This window comes from Pongo pygmaeus, chromosome 2 (genome assembly GCF_028885625.2).
Source record: "Pongo pygmaeus isolate AG05252 chromosome 2, NHGRI_mPonPyg2-v2.0_pri, whole genome shotgun sequence".
Classification (NCBI taxonomy): Eukaryota; Metazoa; Chordata; class Mammalia; order Primates; family Hominidae; genus Pongo; species Pongo pygmaeus.
The window spans coordinates 90609667-90634138 of record NC_085930.1 but is presented as its reverse complement, the minus strand read 5'-3'; the positions used below and the strand labels follow the sequence as shown (position 1 = coordinate 90634138).

The 24472-nt window shown below is 39.3% G+C and overlaps 1 protein-coding gene across 8 annotated transcripts in view; it reads right to left on the bottom strand.

Moving 5' to 3' along the window:
- Positions 1-22497, bottom strand: part of CADPS (calcium dependent secretion activator) — a 472988-nt gene extending 450491 nt beyond the window's left edge. For 7 of the 8 annotated variants that reach the window (XM_054482477.2, XM_054482473.2, XM_063661889.1 and 4 more), the window contains exon 1: positions 21407-22497. In XM_054482477.2, coding sequence (XP_054338452.1) covers positions 21407-21847 — 441 coding nt within the window. In that variant the 5' untranslated portion in view covers positions 21848-22497. The remainder of the gene's footprint in view (positions 1-21406) is intronic. The other variant, XM_054482475.2, reaches the window with a different exon arrangement.
- Between the last annotated feature and the right edge of the window lie 1975 nt (positions 22498-24472).

The window sequence follows — 24472 nt, the reverse complement described above, 5'->3', positions numbered from 1 at the left end:
TGGAAGCGGAAGAAAAAGAAAAAGAAAAAGAAAGAACTTCCAGAAAATAAAATATAATTCTACCAGGTCAAATCAGAATGAGTTCTATCATATTTAATCACATTGTTTACAGTCTTTATGGCCTATGGTCAAGAATATAGTGATATTCTTGTGAGAAACCATCTAGGGCCAGGTGTGGTGGCTCACACCTTTAATCCCAGCACTTTGGGAGGCTGAGGTGGACGGGTCACCTGAGGTCAAGAGTTCAAGACAAGCCTGGCCAACATGGTGAAACCCTTCTCTACTAAAAATACAAAGAATTAGGTGGGCATGGTGGCAGGTACCTGTAATCCCAGCTACTCAGGCGGCTGAGGCAGGGGAATCACTTGAACCTTTGAGGCGGAGGTTGCAGTGAGCCCGCATCGTGTCATTGCACTCCAGCCTGAGCAACCAGAGCAAAACTCCATCCAAAAAGTAAAGAAAAGACAAGAAAGCATTTAAAACATACATGACAGCCAGGCCTGGTGGCTCACGCCTATAATCCCAGCCCTTTGGGAGCCTGAGGCAGGCAGATCACTTGAACCCAGGAGTTTGAGACCAGCCTGGGCAACATGGCAAAACCTTGTCTCTGCAAAAAATACTTAGCCAGGTGTGGTGGTGCATGCCTGTATTCCCAGTTACTTGGGGTGCTGAGGTAGGAGGATTACTTCAGCCTGGGAGGTTGAGGCTCCAGTGACCTGTGATCTTTCCACAGCACTCCAGCCTGGGCGACAGACAGTAAGCCTGTCGCATTAAAATAAATAAATAAATAAATAAAACATACATGGCAAAATAAGTAAAAAGAAAGATTGAATTCTCTCATATTGGTGTCATTTCATGCTCAACCTACTGCCGCTCCATCCCCTGCATCTGAGCATTTTCAAGGCCATTAAAAAATATATATTTGGAATGAACTAAAATGCAGAAATGTCACCTCAGAAAGTTTTCAAAGTTATTTGCTTGTCATCAACTCCAACTCACAAGCTTAACACTTGCTAAATTATATAAATTAAAAGAGAATTTGTGTGGTTGGAATTGATAGACTAAAATTACTAACCTCCCCGTTAAAACAGTAACTTTCTCTCTATGCATTCCTTTTGTAGTTTTGCTTTGTGAAGGTCATAGCAAGCAATCAATGTATCTGGTGGCAGGAACATTCATCTTTTTTGATGCAGTGAATTTTGCTCTATAGTTTCAAATATAAAGAGTGTAATTTTAAGTTTCAAATCACTTCTCTGAAGAAAGACACTCCTATTAAAGACAATACAATGTTGGGAAATGACTATAGGATTGGGTATTCTCTGCTGTCAAGGAATATCTCCATATTCCAATGAGAAAAGTACTAATGCCTATCTTAAGGGCTTTATAGTTGCTTTCCTATGTGATGTGGGTGAGAACTATCACTGGGTGGAGAAAAATCTAGGTTGCAAAAGATTGCATGTTATCTTTTGGTTGGCTGGGATTGTGTAGTCATAAGTAACAAGAAGTTCTATTTTTCTGATCTTCTTCCCAGTGTAAAACGTCTACATTGAGCCTGAAAAATATTTCCTGTTTGTGCATGATAAATTCTTTATTTAAAAAGGCAAAGAGTAAAATTAAAATAGAGATGGAGTGCTAGTTTTCTAAACTTTTTTAAAAAGTTGACTTTCCTTTATATTTCATATATTTTTATTTCAAAGATTCGAACATGGAAATATGTATTCAATACAAAATATTTTAGTCTGAGATGTGTTATTTATTTTTGGAAACAGAGTCTCACTGTCACCCAGGCTGGAGTACAGTGGCATGATCTTGGCTCACTGCAACCTCCACCTCCTGAGTTCAAGCGATTCCCGTGCCTCAGCCTCCCCAGTAGCTGGGACTACAGGCGCGTGCCATCATGCCTGGCTAATTTTTTTTTTTTTTTTTTTGTCTTTTAGTAGAGATGGGGTTTCACCATTTCACCATGTTGCCCAGGCTGCTCTGGAACTCCTGACCTCAGGCAATCTGCCCACTTCGGCCTCCCAAAGTGCTGGGATTACAGGCATGAGCCACTGTGCTTGGCCTAAAATGGGTTATTTAGAATGAGCCCTATTCAAAACAAAACATGTATCTCAGCATGGAAGTTGGATTCCTCTCTCTTAAGACATCCTTGATTTTCACTAAATGCAAGTTCTGATTATTTTTTAAAACACCCCATAATAAAATTATCCTGATTTTAAATTTTTTAAAGTTTATATACTATGTTATCATGCCATGATTAGTAGTAATAGAGAAGTAAATATTAGCCAATGGAATTAGAAGAAAAGGTAAAAATATGTTAGAAACCAAGCAAAGTTATTATTTTCATCTACCATAAATGATTATCAGGAAGCACCAAGAATAGCTTAAAACTATTTGGAATGCCAAGCGATAAATATTTTTTAAAATTATGGTTAACTTAAAAACACTTAGCTGAAGTAGCAAATCACAAAACATAAGGTATCAAATGTCTAGTTTTGCTTATAATTTATAATTATTTGCTGATTTTTGGGGTACAGGATTTCAACTTTGCCTTTATGCATGAGTTCACTGATTGAAGTTTCATATTCTCCTTAACACACAGCATATCTGGCTATGATTTCCAGTTTTTGTTTCTTTAAAGAAGAGAAAAAAATTAAGGTGCTTATGGGGCAATATGATTTAAAAAATCCTTTAGATTTTTACACTTTTTCCCTAAAAATTTTACTGTAATTTTGCCCAACTGCAATTTAATATATTTTTAGACAGAATTGAATCTTCCCAATCAACTTGTTTAATATAAACAAAGACTATTCTTTGTTTTCACAATAATATGTCATTAATTTATACAATATTTAATTATGGAATTTCAGTAACAACAGAAACAGAAACTAGCTGGAACAGGCTTGGAAAGTATAATTATTCTTGGTGAGCATATACCTCAGCTGATAGGGACAGAAGTGCTCAGATGTATTAGAGAGTAGTCCATTAGCCCTGAGTTCCTATGTTTTGCAGAGGGAATAGAGAGCTTTGGTTAATGGAAGAAGTCAGTGAAGGAAGATCAACTAGTAAATGTTACAATTTACTTAGGAATAAATTTAACAATAAATGTGTAGGCCATGTACATTGAAAACTACAAAAATAAATTGAGGTACATCAAAAACTTCTGAATCAATGCAGAGATATTCCTAGTTTCTGGGTGGGGTTTCAATGTCATAAAGATATCAGCTTTCTTTATGTTAATCTACAGATACTATGGAATTTAGGTGAAAATCCAAGCAATCTTTTATTTTAAAACTGATAAAATCATTAAAAATTATTTTTCCAAAGAATAAAAAAATGCAAGAAGAGTCATGGATATTCTGAAAAGTATAATAAAAGGAACTTTATCAATGTAGCCAAACTGTCATAAACCTACAATGATGAAATCACCATAGTTATGGTACAGGAAGAGAAAATTAGATCAATGGCTTTCTACCGAGAGCTCAAAATAAATTCAAATACTAATAATATTAATATAATAAGAATTTAGTGCATTTGACATTTGCATTATGCGTTTAACAGAACTAGAGAGCAAATAGATTTAATCTATGATGTTGAACTGGCTAGTCATCTGAAAAGTCATTCATACGTCATTTGTTACACCAATACAAATTTCAAATGAGTAAAAAATATAAAGGTAAAAAAATAAAACACTATAAGTAGTAGAAGAAGATAGGTATGAGCAGTTTTATAATCTTTGGATAGAGAAGGTCTTTCATTGCATGAAACCCAGGAATTATAAAGAGGAAAAGTAGATAGATTTTACTGCATTCAAAAATTCTGTTCAGCTAAACATAAATATGTCGAACAACATAACAAACATAAAAACGGTCCATCACAAATGACAAAACTTAAATTGCACAAATATGACAATGTTAATACCACTAAAATAGAAATAGCTCTTAAAAACAAATAAGCATAACAATGGATGGAAGGTAACAGAATTTGTGAAACAAAAAATATAGAGAGACAATAAATATGTAAAAAGGAAATGCAAATACAGAATTTTAAAAATAACGCATCGAGTTGGCAAAGCAGAAAATAATATCTAGTTTTAACATGGGAAATGAGACTCACTCATGCTTCACTAGTGGGAGTGTAAATTTCTGCCGATGCTTTGGAAATTGGTAACAGCATTTTAAATGTATATATTCTTTATATTAAAGACACAAATATTTGGAGAAGTGTAGAAAGATAAGTACACAAAGATGCTTACTGCAGAATGTATATAGTAGTGAAAAAAAAAGAGAAATCAATACAACCAGTTAAATAATGTTACATCCATAAAATGGATTGCTACAAAGTCATTTAGAAGGATGACATGGTTTTTTATATTTACTGACATGGAAACATTTCCTATATATAATGTTGTGCAAAAAAGTAGGTTGCAAAGCAATATATGTAGAATTATTACTTTTATATAAAAACATATATAATATTAACCTCTATATATCCATGCAGATGTATAAATATATATTATGTGCATAATGGATGTCTTTGGGTGGTAAAATTAGGTGACTTTTTAAAATTTCTATTTTGTATATTTCCTTATACTTTTCTACAAAAATGTTTATTTTTGTTTATAGAAACTGTAAAATTTAATATTTTAATGAATTCATTTTGCTTGTCTCTTTAGTTATAATAAAAGTTACTTTGTGCTAAAACATGATTTACATCTACAATGAAGTTTTTGCTTTTTGGTTTTAACTAAATTATATCTAGGGAGTTAGGAAGAAATAAGAAGTTGCTTCCTACAAATATGATTATATTTCCACTTTTGTCTAAACATATTCAAAATAAAGAGTTAAGATTAATAAATCCCAGAATTCCTGTTTTAAAGAGAAATACAGCAGGAGGTCAACAAGTTTTTACTGTAAATAAGAAAAACTACAGCTCAAACTGACTTACACAACAAGAAAATTTACTATTTTATTGGAAGTCCAGATGAAAGGTGGGCTCCAGATCTGGCTTAATGGTGTATGTGGCCCATTATTGTCATCAGGAACTCAAGTTATTTCCATAGTTCAGCAGCTTCACTAAATTCAGCCTTGGCTTCAGCCTAAATTGAGTCTCCTCATGGTTCTAAGATGGCTGCCAGTACCAATTATGATACGTGCTTCCTTCCATAGTCCATCAGGAGAGGAAGAGCAAAACTTCTCCCCTAAGCATGGAATACAAGTCCTCCACTTTGGTCTGGTTGGATCAACTTAGGTCACCTGGGCACCTGTGAGCCAATTGTATTCCAGTATAGTGCTGTGTGTTGATGGGTCTGAACTCAGCTGTATCTACTTCTAAAGCTGGGAATGGGGTATAATTTTTCATACCTGAAAAAATTACAAGTCTGTTTGGAATTGGGGAGTGAATAACAATTAGGTAACCAACTGTGGCTACTAAAAATGGGATACATAGATATTATATTTAAAATGTACAATCAAAAGCTTCATTTGAACTTCAATTGGCTGTTCATGCTGATTAAACACACTGGGTAAATTTGTAGTTTATCCACATTACTTTAATGATATGTGTTGCTTGAGTTCAAGGTTATGAAACAAGTGTAAATTCTCATCCAACGTAAATGTCTCATATCACTATTTTCCTTAAAAATCTGCTTTATGATAGGCAGGTTAATTTGCAAATAAAAAAGAAATTACTGTATTCTAGATACCTTTGTTGCTATCATATTTATAGAAAATGTTTGGATTTTTAAAAAAACTTAGGAGTGAATTGTTATTGTTCTGAAACCATAGCTCAATGACAAAGATAGTATTGAGTAATAGATTGTACTGGAAACAAAAGACTATGCCAAAGGATAGTGCTTAGAGAAGGCTTTATATAAAAGCATTTGGATGAGTACACAAGACAGAAATGCACAGAGTTCTTGCTGCGATTAGGGAAAGGGGAAATGTTCTGCATCACAAATCTCCCTAAATTTGGGCATATACAATATGTATAATGTTGAATTTGGTTTTTCCTTTCCAGCGATTCTTAACACTATAATTTATTTGTTGCCAGGTCATAAGGAAGTAAACACATACTATTAATTTGGTCTAATATTTAACTTATGCTGCAGCAGACTTACATTTCTTTAGTGATAAGTAATGGATTGTTTTCCACACACAAGCAAATGGAGGCGGGAACAAGTGACACATTACGCCCCTCTTTAAGAGCTCAGCATGGCCTTCCGACTCAAATGCTAATTGAATATTGACTGAAAGATAGCTTTGGGCTCTCCACATAGAAAGAAAACTATGAAAAGCTCTTTGGACTAAATGGCAAATCTACAATTGTCTAAAACTGCTGCTTCGGGGGGAGACGTGCTTCTGATTAATTGAAACAAGTGCACATCTTAACCAGTGTCTGTTTACTTTGAAGGTCTATACTGCTGAATCATAATACACAGCAGTACATAGGCTGCCTGTGGAAAGAAGATAGTAGAAAGAAATCCTTTTCTCCACTGCCAGGCAAACAGGAAAGCTGACAAATTATGTGGGGCTTTTGTCAAAACTCATAGGGAGTTGTTTCTAATCTGGCCATGGAAAAATGCTGGAGCAAATCATGCCCTCTGCAAATGAGACATTGCTTTGTGTTGACAATATTCTTCAGAAAATAAAGCCTCAAAGTGCCTTATGGGAAAACACATCACTTCAAAACAAGGTCAAGGCCAATCACTCTCTATTTGCCAATCACCCGGAAGTCTGCATTATCTTTGATGGGCCCTCTGCCTTGGTTTAGTGTTATTTCCATTGGAGCTACTCAGAGGTACAGATCATTTTCAAAGGCTCCCCACTGCCTACCAAATAAAGGACAACTGACAGTCTAGTAACATTCAGTGTTTACCGCTACCTGGTCCTAAGCTACCTTTCCGATCATGTGGCTTTTATATGCTCTTTACTGTAGTTTTGCTTGGCTTCTGTCTTTGCTCACGCTGTCCCTAGCATATCTGTTCTCCTTCCTACCTAGGTTCAAATCCTATCTGTTCCTCAGCTGCAAATGCAGCCTCCTCCAGGAAGCAGGCTGTAACCCTTTGGTAAACAGTGTAGTGTTCTGAAGCCTTTCAGATGATGCAATGACCTGGTGACCCAGGAATATCTGAATCTTACCATAAACCAAAATCTCCTATTCTCTTAAGAGAGCTATACTGACAGATGATGATAACAAATGGAAAATACCATCATTCCTCAGTATCTGCAGGAGATTGGTTGTAGGACCGCCCCATTCTGGCATATACTAAAATCTCCAAATCTGTGCATACTCAAGTCTCACCGTTGGCCCTGTGGAACCTGCATAGGAAGTCAGCCCTCCCTATGTGTGGGTTTCACATCCTGCTAATATTATATTTTCAATCCTCGGACTTGCACAGTTCAAACCCATGTTGGTCAAGGGCCAGCTGTAAAATCACTATATTAAAACTTTCAAAGACTGGGCTGGAGACTTTCTCTACTCCTATGCCCAAATCCAAATCTTACCACCTCTATTAACACATAAAAGACAGAAAAGATGGTACTAAAGAATGTGCAAGGAGAGACAGATGATCGGGAATCTTATGCTTCCTATTTATGCAAATAACTCTAACCACTAAATGTGGTCCATCCAATAACTTTTCTGTAATCTTACCACTAAGATAAGACTCTTTCCACTTGGGGAGGAGTGAGAAAGGGCAGGGAGCTTGAACGTACCCTATTCTCTGGGTGCCTATGCAAATTTAGGTTGGTTTGGGGGATGAAATCATGTGGGAGAAAGGACAAATCCAAGATTCTATTTTAGTGTGCTTGGGCACACTGAAAGTTTTCTCCCCAGATTCCAAACCAACACCAGAAGTCATGCCTCCTCCTCTCTCCTTCTATGGGCTTGACATAAACCTGGGTTTATTGTGGGGCTTATGCTTTCTTGGGGCTAAATTAAACTCCATCTGCATCCTTTAGGTCAGCTGGAAGCCAGATGGAATCACATGTACCTTTTCTGAAATTATGTTAGGTTCAACCATATGAGCTTTGTCCAAGTGTCATTATGTGCTTCACAATGTTATGCAGAAGAGTTTTTGCACCTGCAGGGACATATCAGAATATCGGTCACTGAAATTAAATATAACTTAAAGGGCAGGCACCTTGCTTTACATTTTTAGAATTTGTAAAAAAAAGAAAAAAAAAGAACATTCATAGCCCACACATTGTGACAAGTACATAAAAGTTACTCTAATAAAATGAAGACAAAGATTAACAATTGCTGTAGGGAAATGCCTTTGAACTATTGATTCAAGGTACTTCTACATATGGGCATTGATTTTCTGAGGTTTTTGTACAAAACTCCCCACAAAATTATAAAACTGATCTGTGCTGGATAAAATATTCAAGCCTAATTCATGACCTTTTCTCACAGTGTGAAGACATTTATATTCTTCTTTTCTCTACTTTCCCCATAGCTTCCACACATTTCACTTAATTCTTCTTAAAATGCTACATTGGTCATGTCGTTGTCCTGCTCAGAATTCTTCAGCAGTTCTCCAATGCCTACAATGTGAAGTGCCCCACTCCTCAATCCCCTTACCTTGGTGAAGGGCATCTACCATCATGAACCAACCTTTGTTCTTATTTTCTGTCCAGTATTGGAATCTTATACAATTATATTTGTTCATATGTCCTCAAACTTGCTTTGCATTATCTCATCTCTAAAGAGAGTTGAAAGTATCCTTCCCTTCTTTCAAAATGTATCACACTGCTATCACTTGATCTCAGTCAGCTTGAGGCTTAGTTCAAATACCACTTCTTCCACCAAGCCTGGCCAAAGGCTATTTCATTCATTAGGCAGGAGAGGCATAGGGACCGAAGCCTTGGAACTGTCCAAGGTGCTAAAAAAATCCAAGATCCTATAGTCTTCAAAATGTAGGAATAAACATGAAAAATCTAAGTTAATATTCAATTAAGTGACTTCCAAACACATATTGACTCCATTAATTGTTAAATTTAGTCCTCATAAAAATATTGATACCATTGAAAACAATGTTTTTTTTTTTTTTTTTTATAGACAGAGTCTTGCTCTGTCACCAGTCTGGGGTGCTGTGATGCTATCTCGGCTCACTGCAACCTCCGCCTCCTGGGTTCAAGTGATTCTCCTGCCTCAACTTCCCGAGTAGCTGGGATTACAGGCACGCACCACCATATCCAGCTAATTTTTGTATTTTTAGTAGAGACAGGGTTTCACCACGTTGGCCAGGATGGTCTCAATCTCTTGACCTTGTGATCTGCTCGCCTCGGCCTCCCAAAGAGCTGGGATTACAGGTGTGAGCCACCGTGCCCTGCTAAGGTTTAAGTTTTCAGGGATTCCTCTGAATGCACCATGATTCCTGAGAAATCATAGTCATTTAGTATATAGACAAATAGCTTCAAAAGCAAGATTGAAAAACATACATTCCAGTTTTTTCAATAACCAAGTAGATGTGAAATGTGACATACATTTAAATTTTTTATGAGGTGGGGTGGACCCTCTAAAAGTGTGAATCACTATGACTTTCACAATTCTGCAATAAAATAAAGATTACATAAAATGAAGCAATTTTTTAAAAAGTCTAAAATGGCCCAGGCCATTCTTACTGTAAATCCAAGTCTGACAGTGCAATGGGAGGAAGCCCTAGGTGCAGTTAAGTGGCCCAGGTTGGTGCTCTGTAGCCCATTCCAACCAGTGGGACTTCTCTGGACCTCCCTTTTACTTGTTACAAAACAGGAATTTATAACTCGTCTCACATATACTCAAAGGGCTGTTTTAATGAAGCAATGAGATAATCTCAGTGGATAGGCTACAAATTGTAGAGAATATATATTACTATTCTGAATAGTTATGACCCAATAATCATGAACTCATGTATCACCTATTTATTGAACACCTATTATATATACATACAATCTATCAGACACCTGGGTAGACTAAATGATCTCTGCAGAGTCAGGAGAAAGAAAAAAAGACAGTTATACATTGAAGTAAGTTGTGCTGAATGCCTCAATGTAGTTAACATAGCACATGGTTAAGTGTGAAGGCTGGAGTCAGACTGCCTTGGCCCCAACTCATGTGCTGTATCTGTGACCTAAGACAAATTTCTTATCTGCTTTTCCTCTTGGTTTCCTCTTCTGTAGGATTGGGATTATTGGTACCTATCTTATAGGGTTGCTATAAAGATTAAATGAGATAAGACTTGTAAATATATAGAACAGTGACTACACAGGGTAAAGGGCCAATGAATGCTAACTATTTATTCCTATACTTTATAACTGAGTGTTACCTTCTACCTAGGAAAGTAATGAAAGGCAAGGGAGGGCTTTTCAAGCAGGAGTGCAATGATACTGAGGCTCACAGAGAGCAATGGAGAGCACAGGGATGTTAAGTGGCTTAATGGGTGAAGCGAAGAGTGTGTGCAGGAAAACTGCAGTAGTTAGGCATGGATGGGGAGCAAAGATCTACTTAGGCCATGGAAGTAAGTTTCAATTTTATCCTGTGCTGGCAACAGAAAGCTACAGAAGAATTCTCAGCCATTGTTTGAAACAATGGTATCAAACAATTTGCAAACACATGCATTCTTTGGTGGTGAGGATGAACAATCAAAGATTTTAAGATGAGTTGCACATTTGTGCCTTGGCCAGCTCAGTTATATGGTAGCGCCACTGGGTGGCCATTCACTGAGTTAGAAAATATAAGGGGAAAGAATCTGGATGAGAAGAAAAATTGTATCATTGAATGGTGTGAGGACATTGAAAGGAGATGCCATGGAGGTCAATCCTCCTCCAAGTGTGCTCTGTAGACCTGTGTCATCTGTGAACTACTTGTTATTGGCCCTCACCGAGATAAAGTGCTTATACCAGAAATTACATCAATTTAGTCACTATGCATACTACTCAATACAGCTGACAACTTTTATAGGAAGACTTTCCTTGCAGAAGAAGGTAATGAGTTGATTTACATTCCAGTCCAAGTTCTTTACAAAGCATTCACTGACCTGCCCCTATCTGTGGCCACACCTTTAGCAGCACTGATGCAAATGGCTAAATGTGTGGGTCTGGCAGTCTGGCAAGAGGCCTATGCTGGAGACAAAAGATTTGCAAATTTTAAGTGTAGAGATGTTAGTAGCTAAAGTCATGATTAGGGATGAAGTTGCTGAGAGAGATGGTATGGACAGAAGAAGAGGGCTGTGTTTGTTAGGAATGCAATAACCAAGTATCACCAACTGGGTAGCTTGAGAAACAGATATTGTCAAAGGCTAGGTGACGATCAAGGTGTCATCAGAGTAGGCTCCTTCTGAGGTGTAAGAATCTGTTCCATGCCTCTCCCCTAGTTTCTGGTAATTTGCTGACAATCTTTGGTGTTCCTTGCTTGTAGAAGCATCACCCCAACCTGTCTTCCTTTTCACATGGCCTTCTCCATGTGTGCATATCTCTGGGTCCAGATTTCCCCATTTTATAAGGACATCAGTGATAATGGATTATAGCCCACCCTAATGACCTCATCTTAATCTTCCAAATAAAGTCACATTCTGAGGCAGTGGGGGTTAGGAATTTGACATATAAATTTGGGGGGAACATAATATACCCATAACAAGAGCCAAGAATGGAAATCTAGGAAACACCAATATTTACGATTCAGACACTCACCCTATCCTGACTTAGTCTACGTCAGTGTATCTCAACTTCTCAACCAGATTGCTAGGTTCCTAGAGGTCAGGAAGGCCATCTAAAATGACTTTACATACTTTTTCTACAGGATCTAGTGAGTTTCTTATACATAGAAGTGGCTCAAACAACATTGTCTGATGATGTATAACAAACAAAACTTGAATATGGAAGAACCCCCAAGAAATGTTTTGAACACAGTATGTTATGACACACTGCCTTATAGACAACAGTTGCTATACTTGTCAGAAAAATCGCCAATGTAGATGTTCAGGATATATTTCAACTCATTTGCTTAAACAACTCTATGCCTACCATCCACACCAAAAAGCTGTTTTTCTACATGGGCAACAGAAGGCATAATTATTTGCAAGAATTTTCAGTGTTTTCCCTTTGCTTTCTTAAGAGGCACAGTAGATTCTCTGGACCACTTGGCATGTTTGCCAAAATCCCATTGTCTTTTTAAAAGCATTACCACTCCCTTAGGGTTTGTAACTTAGCATGTGCTCCTGGAACACTTAGGGATAAAAAAAAAAAAAGTTAACTTCAAAGTATCCCAGAACTTTTTTACTGCACAGAAGTAATTCTGAGAAGCACATGATGAGTTGATATTTTCCTCCCATGGGCTGCTGAAAAGACATCAATATATTATCAATTTATTTCATATCTCTCAATTTTAGAATGGCAGACAGCAGATGGGAACACTTGAGAGTTTGATAATTCAATTTATTTTCAAACCTTTTTCCCACTTGTTAAAATAAAAAGAATAACACAGCAAAGTAATTTTCTTTGACTAGTGAAATGTATCAGAAAAGTCCATATCTAAGAAGCAGTTTTACTTTTTATTGATGTTTTCTACATAGCGTATTCTTATTACCATATCCAATATGCAGTAGCTCTGTAGTTATTATTTATTTATACCTTAACTACACCCAGAAAGGACTTTAGGCAGCTTACAATAAAATAACAGAAAATAATGCCAAAATCCTGTAAGAGAATAAAAGTAGAGAAAATGAGCACATTTATTTATGCCTAAATACGTAGAACTTACAGGTTCTGTGATACAACTTTGGCAACATTGTGGCTCATGGCAAATTAAACAGCCTAATTTTCACTAAATCAAATGAAACGCACTAAAAAACACACACCCAATATGAAAACTTATTTCTTTGGCTTCTGCTGATTTTAATGTTTGATCACTTAAAAACACACTATGGTGATTCAAGTTCAACTAGGATTCACCCATTGCAAGGGATTCATAAAGAAGACTTTTCTCTATAATGGATCTAGAAATTTGTCACTTTTTGGTATTAACAAACAAAGTCAAAGGTAATAGCATGTTTCTGTAACATAACTTACTTTGAAGCCATTTGGTAATTGGTTCACTCTGAGAAGCTTTTACAAAAGTAAAAATTATAGAGACAACATCTCTGTAATAAAGGTGACTGTATTTAAGACTATTTCCTCTCTTTAGAAGCTCTCTAGGAAATAAAGCATCAGTGTGAAGTCTCAACAGTTGAACACTTACTGAACACCTACTACATGTCAGGTACTGTTTTGGGAGATGGGAATCTTACAGTCTAGTGAGTGATAGGCGTGTGTAAAAAGGGTAATTTAAATACAAACTATAAGAGGTAAAAGAAAAGATTGACTAAGGAGTTATGGCAATACTTAGCCCACTACAAAGCTTTGAGTAAGGTTTCCTAAAGGAGATAACACTTGAGTTATAATAATTAAAGGATGAACAAGAGTGAATCGCGTGAAGAAAGGGGCAAAAGACATTTTGCAATAAGAAACAGTATGAGCAAAGATATTGTAGTCTGAAATACTGTGGAGGAGTTTGGTGAACTAAAATGCAAGAATACTATTTTTACTGTTACTGATAATATTTGCCCATGTGCCCCATATTAAAGATTTTAAGCAACTAACATGTTTTTTCTCTTACAGTGCTTAATAATTTTTCCCCATTTTACAGATCAGGAAACTAAGAAGTAAAGACATAGATAATGTCCCCAGGGTCACAAAGTCAACATGTCACAGAGCTGACCAGGAATTTGAACCAGGGACTGACAGTCCACAGAGTTAGAGGTCTTAGTCTCTGTACTCTATTGCATATTACCTACTTATGCGAGTCTTACTCTATCTAGATACATAAAGTTTTGAACACATATATATGCTTAGAATTTACTCTCTACACAAACATAAAAGCATTTGATGAGTTCATTTTTAATGGTAACAATCAATATGGTAATAGTCAATATCATAGTCAATATCATTAGTGTAAACCAACTTTTTTAAAAGAGCTATTTGGATTGAGGACAAAAATATTAGGACTTGAAAAAGGCAGGTGACCTATTCAAGGATAACAAGCATAGTGCCTTTCCTTATAGTGGCTATGAAGAAAATAAGGAACTCTGAGGATCCCATCATTTAGCAATTGAATGACCCAAGACCCCTTTACCTGAGTCTTCTGATAAGCTCGTGGCAAATCTTCCCATGTACATGTGCTTGGCATTAGCCATTTAAAATATCTCCCACGAGTTCTATCCATGTTACTTTTGTTCAAAGTGAGCTTTTGAAGCTAGACAAATGGGTCCCTGTTTTTTGTTCAAAGAAATACAAGTGAAATGTCTCAACAAAAGTGAAAGAACAGAGATGTACTGTACCCTGGACCCCCATCTGGTTTATAGGTAATACTCTAATCATAACTACCTGCCTTCTGGTATTCTTGCATTTTAGTTCACCAAACTCCTCCATACTGTTTCATGATGATAATCATGATAATATCATAATGAATATAAGGCTTGTGATGGCTAGTACTTCATATATATTAACTTGCCCAATCCTTTCAGATAAAAACACTGCACATATCAACTTAGCAATAATAAGAGCTAACACTTGTATTGCACTTACACATTCCAGATATTGTTCTAACAGCTTTACTATATTATCTCAATTAATTTTCACAAAAACCCAATGATCAGGGTACCACTGCAATTCCCATTTCATTCATGAGTAAACTGAACCTCAGAGAGGTTAATTGTCTAAGATCACAGAGTGAGTTAAGGGTACAACAAGAAAGCAAACCCAGGCATTCTAATTTCACAGTCTATACTCTTAACCACTGTCCTTCACTGTCCATCAATATATCATTAGCAAGGGCTAGACTCAATGCATTGGCTGAATTCATCCCCCTTTCCTCCTCTATTAAAAACAGAAAAGTAATCATATCACATGCCTAGACGGACAAATGAAAAAGTAATAATTTTGATCATCGGCCCTCCAATTTGGCAAAAACTATAAAACCAACAAGAAAAGTACCGTAGTTGCCAGAGACAGGGAACACAGAGTACTAAATTTCAGATCCTTCTCTTGGATGCTTTACAGGGGCCAGGGTCAGATCACTGATACTTGTTAAGCAATCGTAAAAGGAGATGGTGTTAGCAAGAACCAGATAGCTCATATCCTACCATCCACATTTATATGGTGGATGGGTATCTTGGACCAATTTAGTTAAAAGTGATTAACATTCTATTATTTAAATGATGGTTGGGTAGTCTTATTTCCATCCCTTTTTGCAAATCCATAAAAACTCAGGCCCAGTGTTGTCATATCTTCCACTTGTAAGAGAAGCCAGAAATCCAGATTTTTTATGTGAAATATTTTGATAGTTTTAAATGTTGAGAACTAATTCAAAATTTGAAAAGCACTTTGTGGACAAAATGCATTTGTGGATCAGTTTCAGCCCATAGGCCACAGTTTACAATCTCTCATGTAGTCTGCCATCTTATAACCTTTTGAAATTTCACCCTATGTGAAGATTTAGACAGTTGGACTAATGAAATCTAACTTCATCTCTAACCATCTTGGATTCTTTAATACACTGTCTTATTTAGTAATGTAAAAACATACCAAATACAACTTTGAATGAATTTATAAGTCTTGGTAAAAAGTAATCTCATTGTCCAGAAAGAACTCTCAACTCCTATATCTGGAGAGGACATTAGAAATTATCCGAAACTTGTCCATCCCCCTTCTCCACATGAGAGATTAAGAAATTATCCCAGAGACTTGCCTACAATCAGTGGTTCATTAGTGGCAGGGTTTGAGCTAAAACACAGGTTTCAAAATACATGTTGAGTATTCCTTATCCTCAATGCTTGGGAGCAGAAGTGTTTTGGATTTTGAAAGGATTTTAGAATATTTATGTCATACTGGTTGAGCATCCCTAATCCAAAAATCTGAAATCCAAAGTGCTTCAATGAGCATCTTCTATTGAGCATCATGTCATGATCAAAAAGATTTTAGAGCATTTCAGATATTATGTTTTTGGATTATGGAAGCTAAATCTGTATATGCTTTCCCTTCATCATCTAGCTTTTTTCATTCTGTTATGGAAGTCATTTAGGCTCTTAGATCCAGCCATTCCTGCAGTCACTTCTGTACCAGTCTCTTCACTTACATGAACCAGTAAGTCACTCAACCTCTTTTTTGATTTAGCCACTTGTGCTGGGTTTCTGTCACTTAGAACCAACAGAATCTGACTGACATTGTCTAACAGTGACTCTTTTCCACATTTCTGCTACCTAGTGTTCTTCTCCAGACTGGAATACCTGGTTTTCCTATGCTTACTCAAAGGAAATTAATTTTTAAAGACCTAACCCTAGTCTACTTTCTCTATGAAGATTTTTTCTACTATTGTATCCAATCCTGTGTGTGCATGCACTCTTCTTTCTTCCTTCCCCACTTTAGTACTTCTAATCAGCGTCTTACAACTAAAACTTTCTTATTCAGCTTATTTGACATATATGTATATTATCTTCCAAACTAGAAGCTCCCCCAATTCAGGAACGATATCTCACAGTTACCAATTGCTTCTGCCGTCGAGCCTGGGTGAGCGCTTGGTGAAATGAGTAACTCGTCAGTTATTTTAGAACTTATTTCTAGGTTAGAACTCTCATCATTCCAGCTTAAGTTTTATAGACACCTGTCCCCAAATCACAAATGCTGGTTATATTTCAATATGACAGCTTATGGTTGTTTATTAAATTTGCTTTTGCTGTGGGAAGATCCCTAAGTCATTTGACTTTTATCATTTTACTCAGTGCAATTCTTCAGGAATGAAACATTTAATTTCCTTTGTTCTTCAGTCCAGTTTTAGGGAATCATAAGCCTATACTAGGTGTGTAATGAGGCAAGAACCTCTCATGGTATTCTGCATCTTCAGAAAGTCTCTGCTCTCAGTGCATAACAGCGGCTTCCCAATGCACCAAGGAAAATGGAGAGGGGAGAATGCCAAGAGCCCATTTAAATAATTCAGTTCTTCCCCTGATGAAGAGAAACAATTCTGCTTGAAGAAAACTTGGTTTAATGGTCACTTTGTTCTCTCAAAAGGTAGAATTTTTTTTTTAGAATGCAAGTCATATGTTGCACTAACTAAGCAAACCTTAAGAATTTTGAGTAGACCCAAGTGCCTCAAAATATATCTGAGTAGACAACTTTATTATTGATTCAAAACACACACATACTTGTGCTCTCTCTCACACACATATATAGTTAGCTAGCACTAGGTCTTTTTATGAAAGTATGGCTTTTTAGTCTTGCCCAAATAAGCCCAAGTAAATGAATAAGGAAAGAATTTCTATGGCTATGACTCAACATTAGCCATAATTTCATGGGCAGATACAAGCTGAATCATACGGAAATGAGTAGCTTGAACTTACAAGACATTTGTCCTCTTGAATGAAATAGGAATTGCTGTGTAATAGACAGTTTTAAGGATTACCCTTTTCCCCCATCATACACAGACACACATGTACACTATACCTATGTATGTAGACACAATACTCATTTTAGACTATTAGAATAATTCCTACCTCATTTAAAAAATGGTCATGTCAATCTAAATTTGTTACATGAATTGCTAACAGTGCCTGCTTTTACATTCCTTCACTATAAGTAGCTAGTTCACACAAGGTAGCCACCCATCACCGTTACTACATAATTTAGAAACATATGGTATAGCTTTGCCATGCCAACTTCTAGGTATTCACTTTACCATTCTGACAAAAGAAGAAGAAAAAGCAAAGAACTGCTTTCCAAACTGTCATTTCTGAGCTACTGAAACATACATTGTTACATTCTGGTGGGGAGATTTTTGTTTTGGTCATAAATTATTCCACCATGTTATATTTCAATTCACAGTAATGTAACATAATATACTGGTAAATTATAAAATGTTTTTTTCAGATAGTCCGTTTAAAGTCCCCTCTGTAATTGGGAAGATTGTTGGAATGCTCTTTTTCTCAGTAAAAGTGAAACCAAAGTAATTACCAAAATTATCCAAATGATGGTACTGTCTCCTTCTGTTCCTTCTGAAGTGTTCTTCTGAGCTAAAATCTTTTTCCTTTCAGCTTAAATGACATAGTAAAGTTGATACAGTCTAGTGTTCAAATTTACCCACAGCCTATCCCTCTCCTTCATATTCTTTAAGTTATACCTAAGCATCCACTTTGCCCATAGTGACTATATTTGATGGGTGTACAGGGGAAGAAAGGAGGACCTCTCTCAATTCAGAGAGAAATAACTCTGGGTAAAGGACACCTGACATGTTAGGATTCTAGGGATCTTTTTATCCTAGACTATTTCTAGCCAGTATCTCATATTAAAAAGATAGGATTTGGAATCAGAATGTTTCACACTTCAATTGCCATCTTTTTATCCATCTATGTAGTGCTTTAGGCAAATGACAAAATTTCCAAGTCTCAGTTTTTTAAAAACAAGGATGGCAATTTGTACATTGTTAGAGTTAGGAGATTTAAAAAATGATTTAAGAAGAGAAAAAAATAACTTCGGCTAAAAACTAAGGAAATCTGAATAAACTACAGACTTTAGTTAATAATAATGTATCACTATTAGTTCGTTGTAACCCATGTCCCATACTACTGTAAGATATTAAGAAGGGAAATTAGATATGGAGTATATAGGAACTCTCTGTACCATTTATCAATTTTTCAGTGAATTGAAAGCTGTTCAAAAAGATAAAATCTATTCCTCAAAAAATGATCTATGTGCCGTGCACATAGTACGTACTTGAAAAAGTGGTATCAGTATTGTGATATAGATTATTTGGTTTCATATGGTGCATTATACTCTGTACAATATGGTCTTTTCTCCACAATTCAGCAATTCCTTTTCATAGATCTCGTTCTCTCTCTCTGACCTCCATATCATCCTATCCCTTTCTCTACATTTTTCCTCTGACTTTTTCTAGTTCATCCTTTTCTATTCTACTGCTAACTCATGTTTAGTTTACAACTAGTTTATCTTTCTCCAATACTAACTTTAGCTCATCAACTATTTGTTGGCTTTAAACTTTACCACAGTGATTATGCAAACCTTTTAATTACTCTCAATGATTGCTTATTTTTTAAAAATCAGAGTTCCAAGCTTTCTACTTGAAGGAGCAAAACACGCTTCTAGGAAGGCATTTAAAACTTACAGATATAGCAGTGAAAAAGCTTCTTTTTGTAATAAGGATATATATATATATATTTTAAAATTTAGCTTTCCAGTATAGCCAACAGCCCTGGGAGAGCTTCACTGGGATATGTATTTAGCAACGTTTGCTGTGATAACTAAGAATAGTTTGACCAAATGTCAGTGTTATTAATCTGTCCTGGAGTCTCTCTGAGGTTAAGGTCATGTGTAAAAATGGAACCAGCATGTCCCTCAAAACCACAGCTTTGAGTGGATTCAGGTAAAACATACAATCAGATCAGAAAAATCTGGCCTTATAATGATCTCTAAAGTAACTGAAGTTTCTGTTTAGAAGAACTGTGTCTCTGTGGGATTTCTTTCTCCATGCTAGCTCTGGACTTAAGCATCTATTTAAAGGACAGAGCTCTAGAGACTTTGATAAATGTCTCTAGACATCCCCCTACCCCTTTCGACCTAACACTTAAAGTCACAGTTTTCATTGTCGAAGGAATGGGATATTTTTGGCTGGTGCTGTTATTACTGGGATAGATTTTAGAGGTTAAGGTTCCCATGCTATAAAGACACAATTACAATAGGAATTCCAAACTGAAATGTGAAATATTAGGCCCTGTGGACTCAACATCCAGCCTTAAAATAATATCCCAAAAACTTTTACTTCTCTGCGGATACTTTTGCTCTACTGCAGTCAAAAATACGAACTGAAAAAACAATGGGCCACAGATAGAGATGGAGAGTCGTGTGTGTAACCCACCTCCTGTCTCTCACCCTGGAAATCAGTTTTATCTTTTAATGAAACTGATATCCAAGCTCGTGATGGCTGAAATAAATCATCAGTGCTGGGTGGTGTGTGTACACATGTAAGCAAAACAAACAGAGAAATCTGTGCTAACTCAAGGTAAGGGTGGATAAATATGGAAAACCTAATGCTACTACAGCAACATGTAATTTGGTCTTAAATGGCAGCAACTGAAAAATTCACTATTTTAAGACACTAGTCTCACAGTCTTGATGGGGTTAGGACTGGCCTCTCACACTACCTTTGTGTGGGGCTTGACTGGCTTTTTTGATAGCTCAAGTGCTGCAAATTTATTTAAAAGAGAGAATAGAACGCTGACTTTCTTCACTAACTCACTCCAGCTGGGTTCCTGACTACTTCTCTTCTGTCCCCACCCCCCGCCACTGCCCCTCATCTTGCAGTACCCCTCATCCCTTTCTCCAGCTAAAGAACAGCTGATAGAAATAGGCGCCTTTTTTTTTTTTTTTAACATCAAAGGCAGCCCAGAGCTGCCTCAGCCTTGCCCCAGCCTCAGACAGAAAAAGCTTTTGATGCCTTTGATTGCGAAGCTTTTTGCAGCTGTACTTTATCAAGGCAGCAGCGGCAGGGCTTGGAGGACCCAGGCGAGCTAGAAGGTGGCGGTGAAGTCACCTTGGGAAGAGAAGAAGAGGGTCAAAGAGAGCAAGGCGGAGGGGCTGACCCGGACGGAAGGACCAGAGGGCGTGCCCCTGCTCTGGGGTCAGTGAGGAAGGGTCAGGGGGATTGGAGAGAACTCCAGCCATAAGGAAGCAGTGCTCGAGGACTCTTTGGCGACCCTAGTCGGTGATCAGCTGACCCGGGCAGGGAGAGGAGGGTGCCCTTCGCAGAGTCACGGGAAGCTTCGCCTTCTGGGCTTGCTTTCTCCCGCCTGCCCCTGCGGTTGCTCTCTGCCCCAGCGAGCGGAGCGCTGCTCCAAGACGCTCTTCTCCCTCCACCTCGGCGCCCCCACCTGCCGTTGCCCCCGCCCGCCGAACGCACGCCCAGGAGGGCGGGCCCAGAGTTGAGCGCAGCCGCCCGCCGCTGGAGAGCGCTGGGAGCCCTGCAAGCGAGCAAGGCCTCTCTGGGCGCCGCGGGCAGCAAATCACTCCCCGAGCCTCTCGGGCCACAAAGCGGGACCTGCCTGCCTCGCTCCCCAACGCTCCCGGGCTGGGGGGCTCGAGCAAGCGGCGCTGCGCTCCGCGGCCCTCGCCGGTCCCAGGCAGCTCCAGGAGAGCTCCAGGCTGGGTTGGGCTGGGCCTGGGCGAGCCCGGCCGCTGGGAGGGGGCCTCGTAGCCCTTTCCCCAGGGCGCGGTCTCCACCTCTCCTGCTCCTCCTCGCCAGCTGCGCCGCCAGCTCCCATTGTTCGCCCCGCCCGTCTGGCTACGTCCGGGTGCTGCTCCCTGGGCCTCCCAGGCGCACCTACCTTCTGCTGCCGGCGAGCCATGTCGGTGGGCTGCTTGGCATTAAAGGGGTAGGCGATGCAGCGCATCACGAACACATACAGCTGCAGCCTCTTCTTCCTCTCCTCCTCCTCTTTCTGCAGCCGCTCCAACTCTTCCTTCTCCTTCTCGCTCACCACCGACGGGCTGGGGCTGGAGGGCCGGCCGCCGCCAGCGCGGCTGCTGGGTTGCAGCCCCCCGGCCCCGCCGCCGCTGCTAGCGCCGCTGCCCCCGCCGGCGCCTGCACTCACCCCGGCTCCGGCGCCGGCGCCGCCGCCCCCCAGCCCAGCGCTGCCGGCCGAGCCCTCGCTGGTACGGCTGGGAGACAGGCGCGCGCTAGACGCGGCCGAGGCTAGCACCTCCTTGCCGCTCTCCTCCTCCACGATCTCATCCGATTCTTCTTCGCTGGACGAAGGGTCCAGCATAGTGGCGCCTGGGGAGCGGGGTCTCTGGAGCCCCCGGCTTGGAGTGCAAAAGGTGGGGGGCGCTGGAGGCAGCCGGGAATCAGCTCTCCCGGGTGGGCGCTTCTCCCCAGGTCAGGGAGCGAGAGCGCTGCTGCTCAGCCTCGGCCGCCGCGACTGATCCTCTGCCCGGCGGTCGCGAGCTGGGCTCAGACCCAGAAGCGGGAAGGGAGAGGTGCGTCCGTGGACTCGAGGTGGGCAAGGGGGAGAATCAATTGCGAGCCCCGAGCCCGCAGCCGGATGCCATCTGCGGCCGCTGAAGGAGGCGCCTCCAGAAAAGATGCCGAGTGTTGCAAGCTGTCGATGCAGCCAAGAGCCGAAGAGGCATCTTGCCGATTGGGGAGGGAGCGGCGCTTACGTGTTTATTGGCTTAACTCTCCCGTGTCCGCGGCGTAAAGGGCTGCTGCAGAGGGCTGGAGGGAGGAGAGCGCGGAGCGTCCTCAGAGCCTCAGTACTTCTGACCTCAATACCTTGCCACCCTCCTCCCCTGCCGGCTTCGTGGATAATTTTTTTGTTGATCTCTGGCTCTCACTGCCTCAACCCCATTTCCCCTCCCGCGGACAAAAAGTTCTTGGGGGAGGGAGAAATCCAGGAACCAGCCGAGCGGGCTGTTTGGAGACGCTAAATCGAGAGGTCTTACTTAGGAGGAGGAAGTCCGTGAGATCTTATACGGGAAAGAAAGGGTCCATCTCCTTCCCCCAGGCTTCTTTACACCTGGGGCTTGGGGGGGGGCGTGGGGGCTGGGCAGCGTGTTTGTCCCACCTGTGTAAACTCTGATTCCAGCAACTTATTCCGCATGCGCCGTCTAATTAAAATAAAAGTGAATCAAATTTTGAATGGATTGGTGTTTCGACCAGGCAACTCAACCATTTATGCAGCGCCCCCGCCCTTGCCTACCCCCCACCCCCAAAATCTATGATGAATCTTCTTCACTTCCCAAGACCTGGGAATGCTTTCTGCTGAGGTGAGCCTACCAGAAAAATAGAAGGGTTTCTGGTTGCTTAACCCTCCCTCCAGTCTGGCTCGGTGGAGGCTTGGGGACCCCGCGATCAGACAAAGACACCCTAAGAACTCAGCGGCGTCAACATCTAATGCGTCGACTGTCGCACTCTGTTCACCCTTGCCTCTCGGGTAAACTATTAATACAAAGCAGCAGATGGTGCCTGCCTTCCCCCTGCTCCTTTCACTTAGGCCAATAAACCCGGTAAACGAGGGAGCTGGCCAACGTGCTGAATGTAACCTGCGACCCGCACGCAGATGGATGAAAACAAACCACCAGCCACCTTCAGAACTTAGGCTATCTAGAGACCTCTCCACTTCATCGCCTATATTTATGTATTTTCTAGTTCTCTAATTATCTGTAGATACTCGTGGGAGTGATTTTAATAGTGTAGCATGAGTTTAAAGTTTAAGTCACATTTGTCTTTACGTATTTTATAATTTGCCATGAGTTTTACTAGCTTTGATAGTAAAGTGACCTGTTTGAGACCTGCAGATGAACTCAAAACAACTGGTTTCACATTAACTCCAACAATTCTGTTTGATCTTTTGAGTTAAGTACTTGGATGGCTTATATTTGACTTCACCACCATACCTCAAGGACACAACTTTTGTGGCCATCACACATTTGGTAACAATACAAAATTTTTAAAAAATTGGGCAGTGTGGGGATTGTGACAGTTTTGCAGCCTCACTTTTTAATTCTTCTCAAGAAGTAAAGGATGTTCAAATCATGTGGTATTGGTTTTCCTGGAACAGAAAATATAGTAAGCCAATCAATTGATCAACAACCTTTATCCAGCACCTTTTAATGAAGTAACACATTGTTCTAGGTGCTTGGGATAGATAGAATTTTTAGAAGGCATTCTCTTAAAGAGTCTATAATCTCCTTTGGGAGCTACAACATAAACATGTGAAAAAGATTGACAGCACTTATTTTGAGGCAACATATCAACAAATCCAGGTCAGTAAACTTCAAAAAGCTTGCGTGAATGAAGCAACTTGAAGCGAAGGGAATCACATATTTCTCAAAGAAGAGAATAAAATCTTAAAGGAACATACCATATACATGGGTGGTGAAAAGAGAAGGTATTGCAAGTGGAATAAGTGGTTTGCAATGCCATAGTAATAGGGCAAGGGATCAAGTAAGGTTAAAGAGTGTTATGGAAATAGGGTATGGGTAGGTGACAGGAGGAGGAAAGAGCTGAAATTATAATCCATTTGGCAAAATAAAGGGACCATGTTTAGGACACAAATTAAGGAGTATGTGATGATTTGGGGAGGAGATGCTGTTGAAGGCCAGAAACAGGTCATTCACTAATTAAATATTTCTTCTAAGGTCTCTTTAGGCATTTAGATACTGTCACATCAGACATTGGTGGCAAAGTGGCCATGAATTCCATCTACAAAAACACTTGGAATTTTGCAATTGCTGTAATAAAGTTTTGTTTCGTATTTTTACAAATTCCTTTGCGATTATGTGGGTTTTTTCCAGGTATAGTCATTGATACAGAAACTTAATATCCACCTTTTGTAAATTACATAAACCTATGATTTGGGTATTAAACATAACATTGCTTACATAAATCT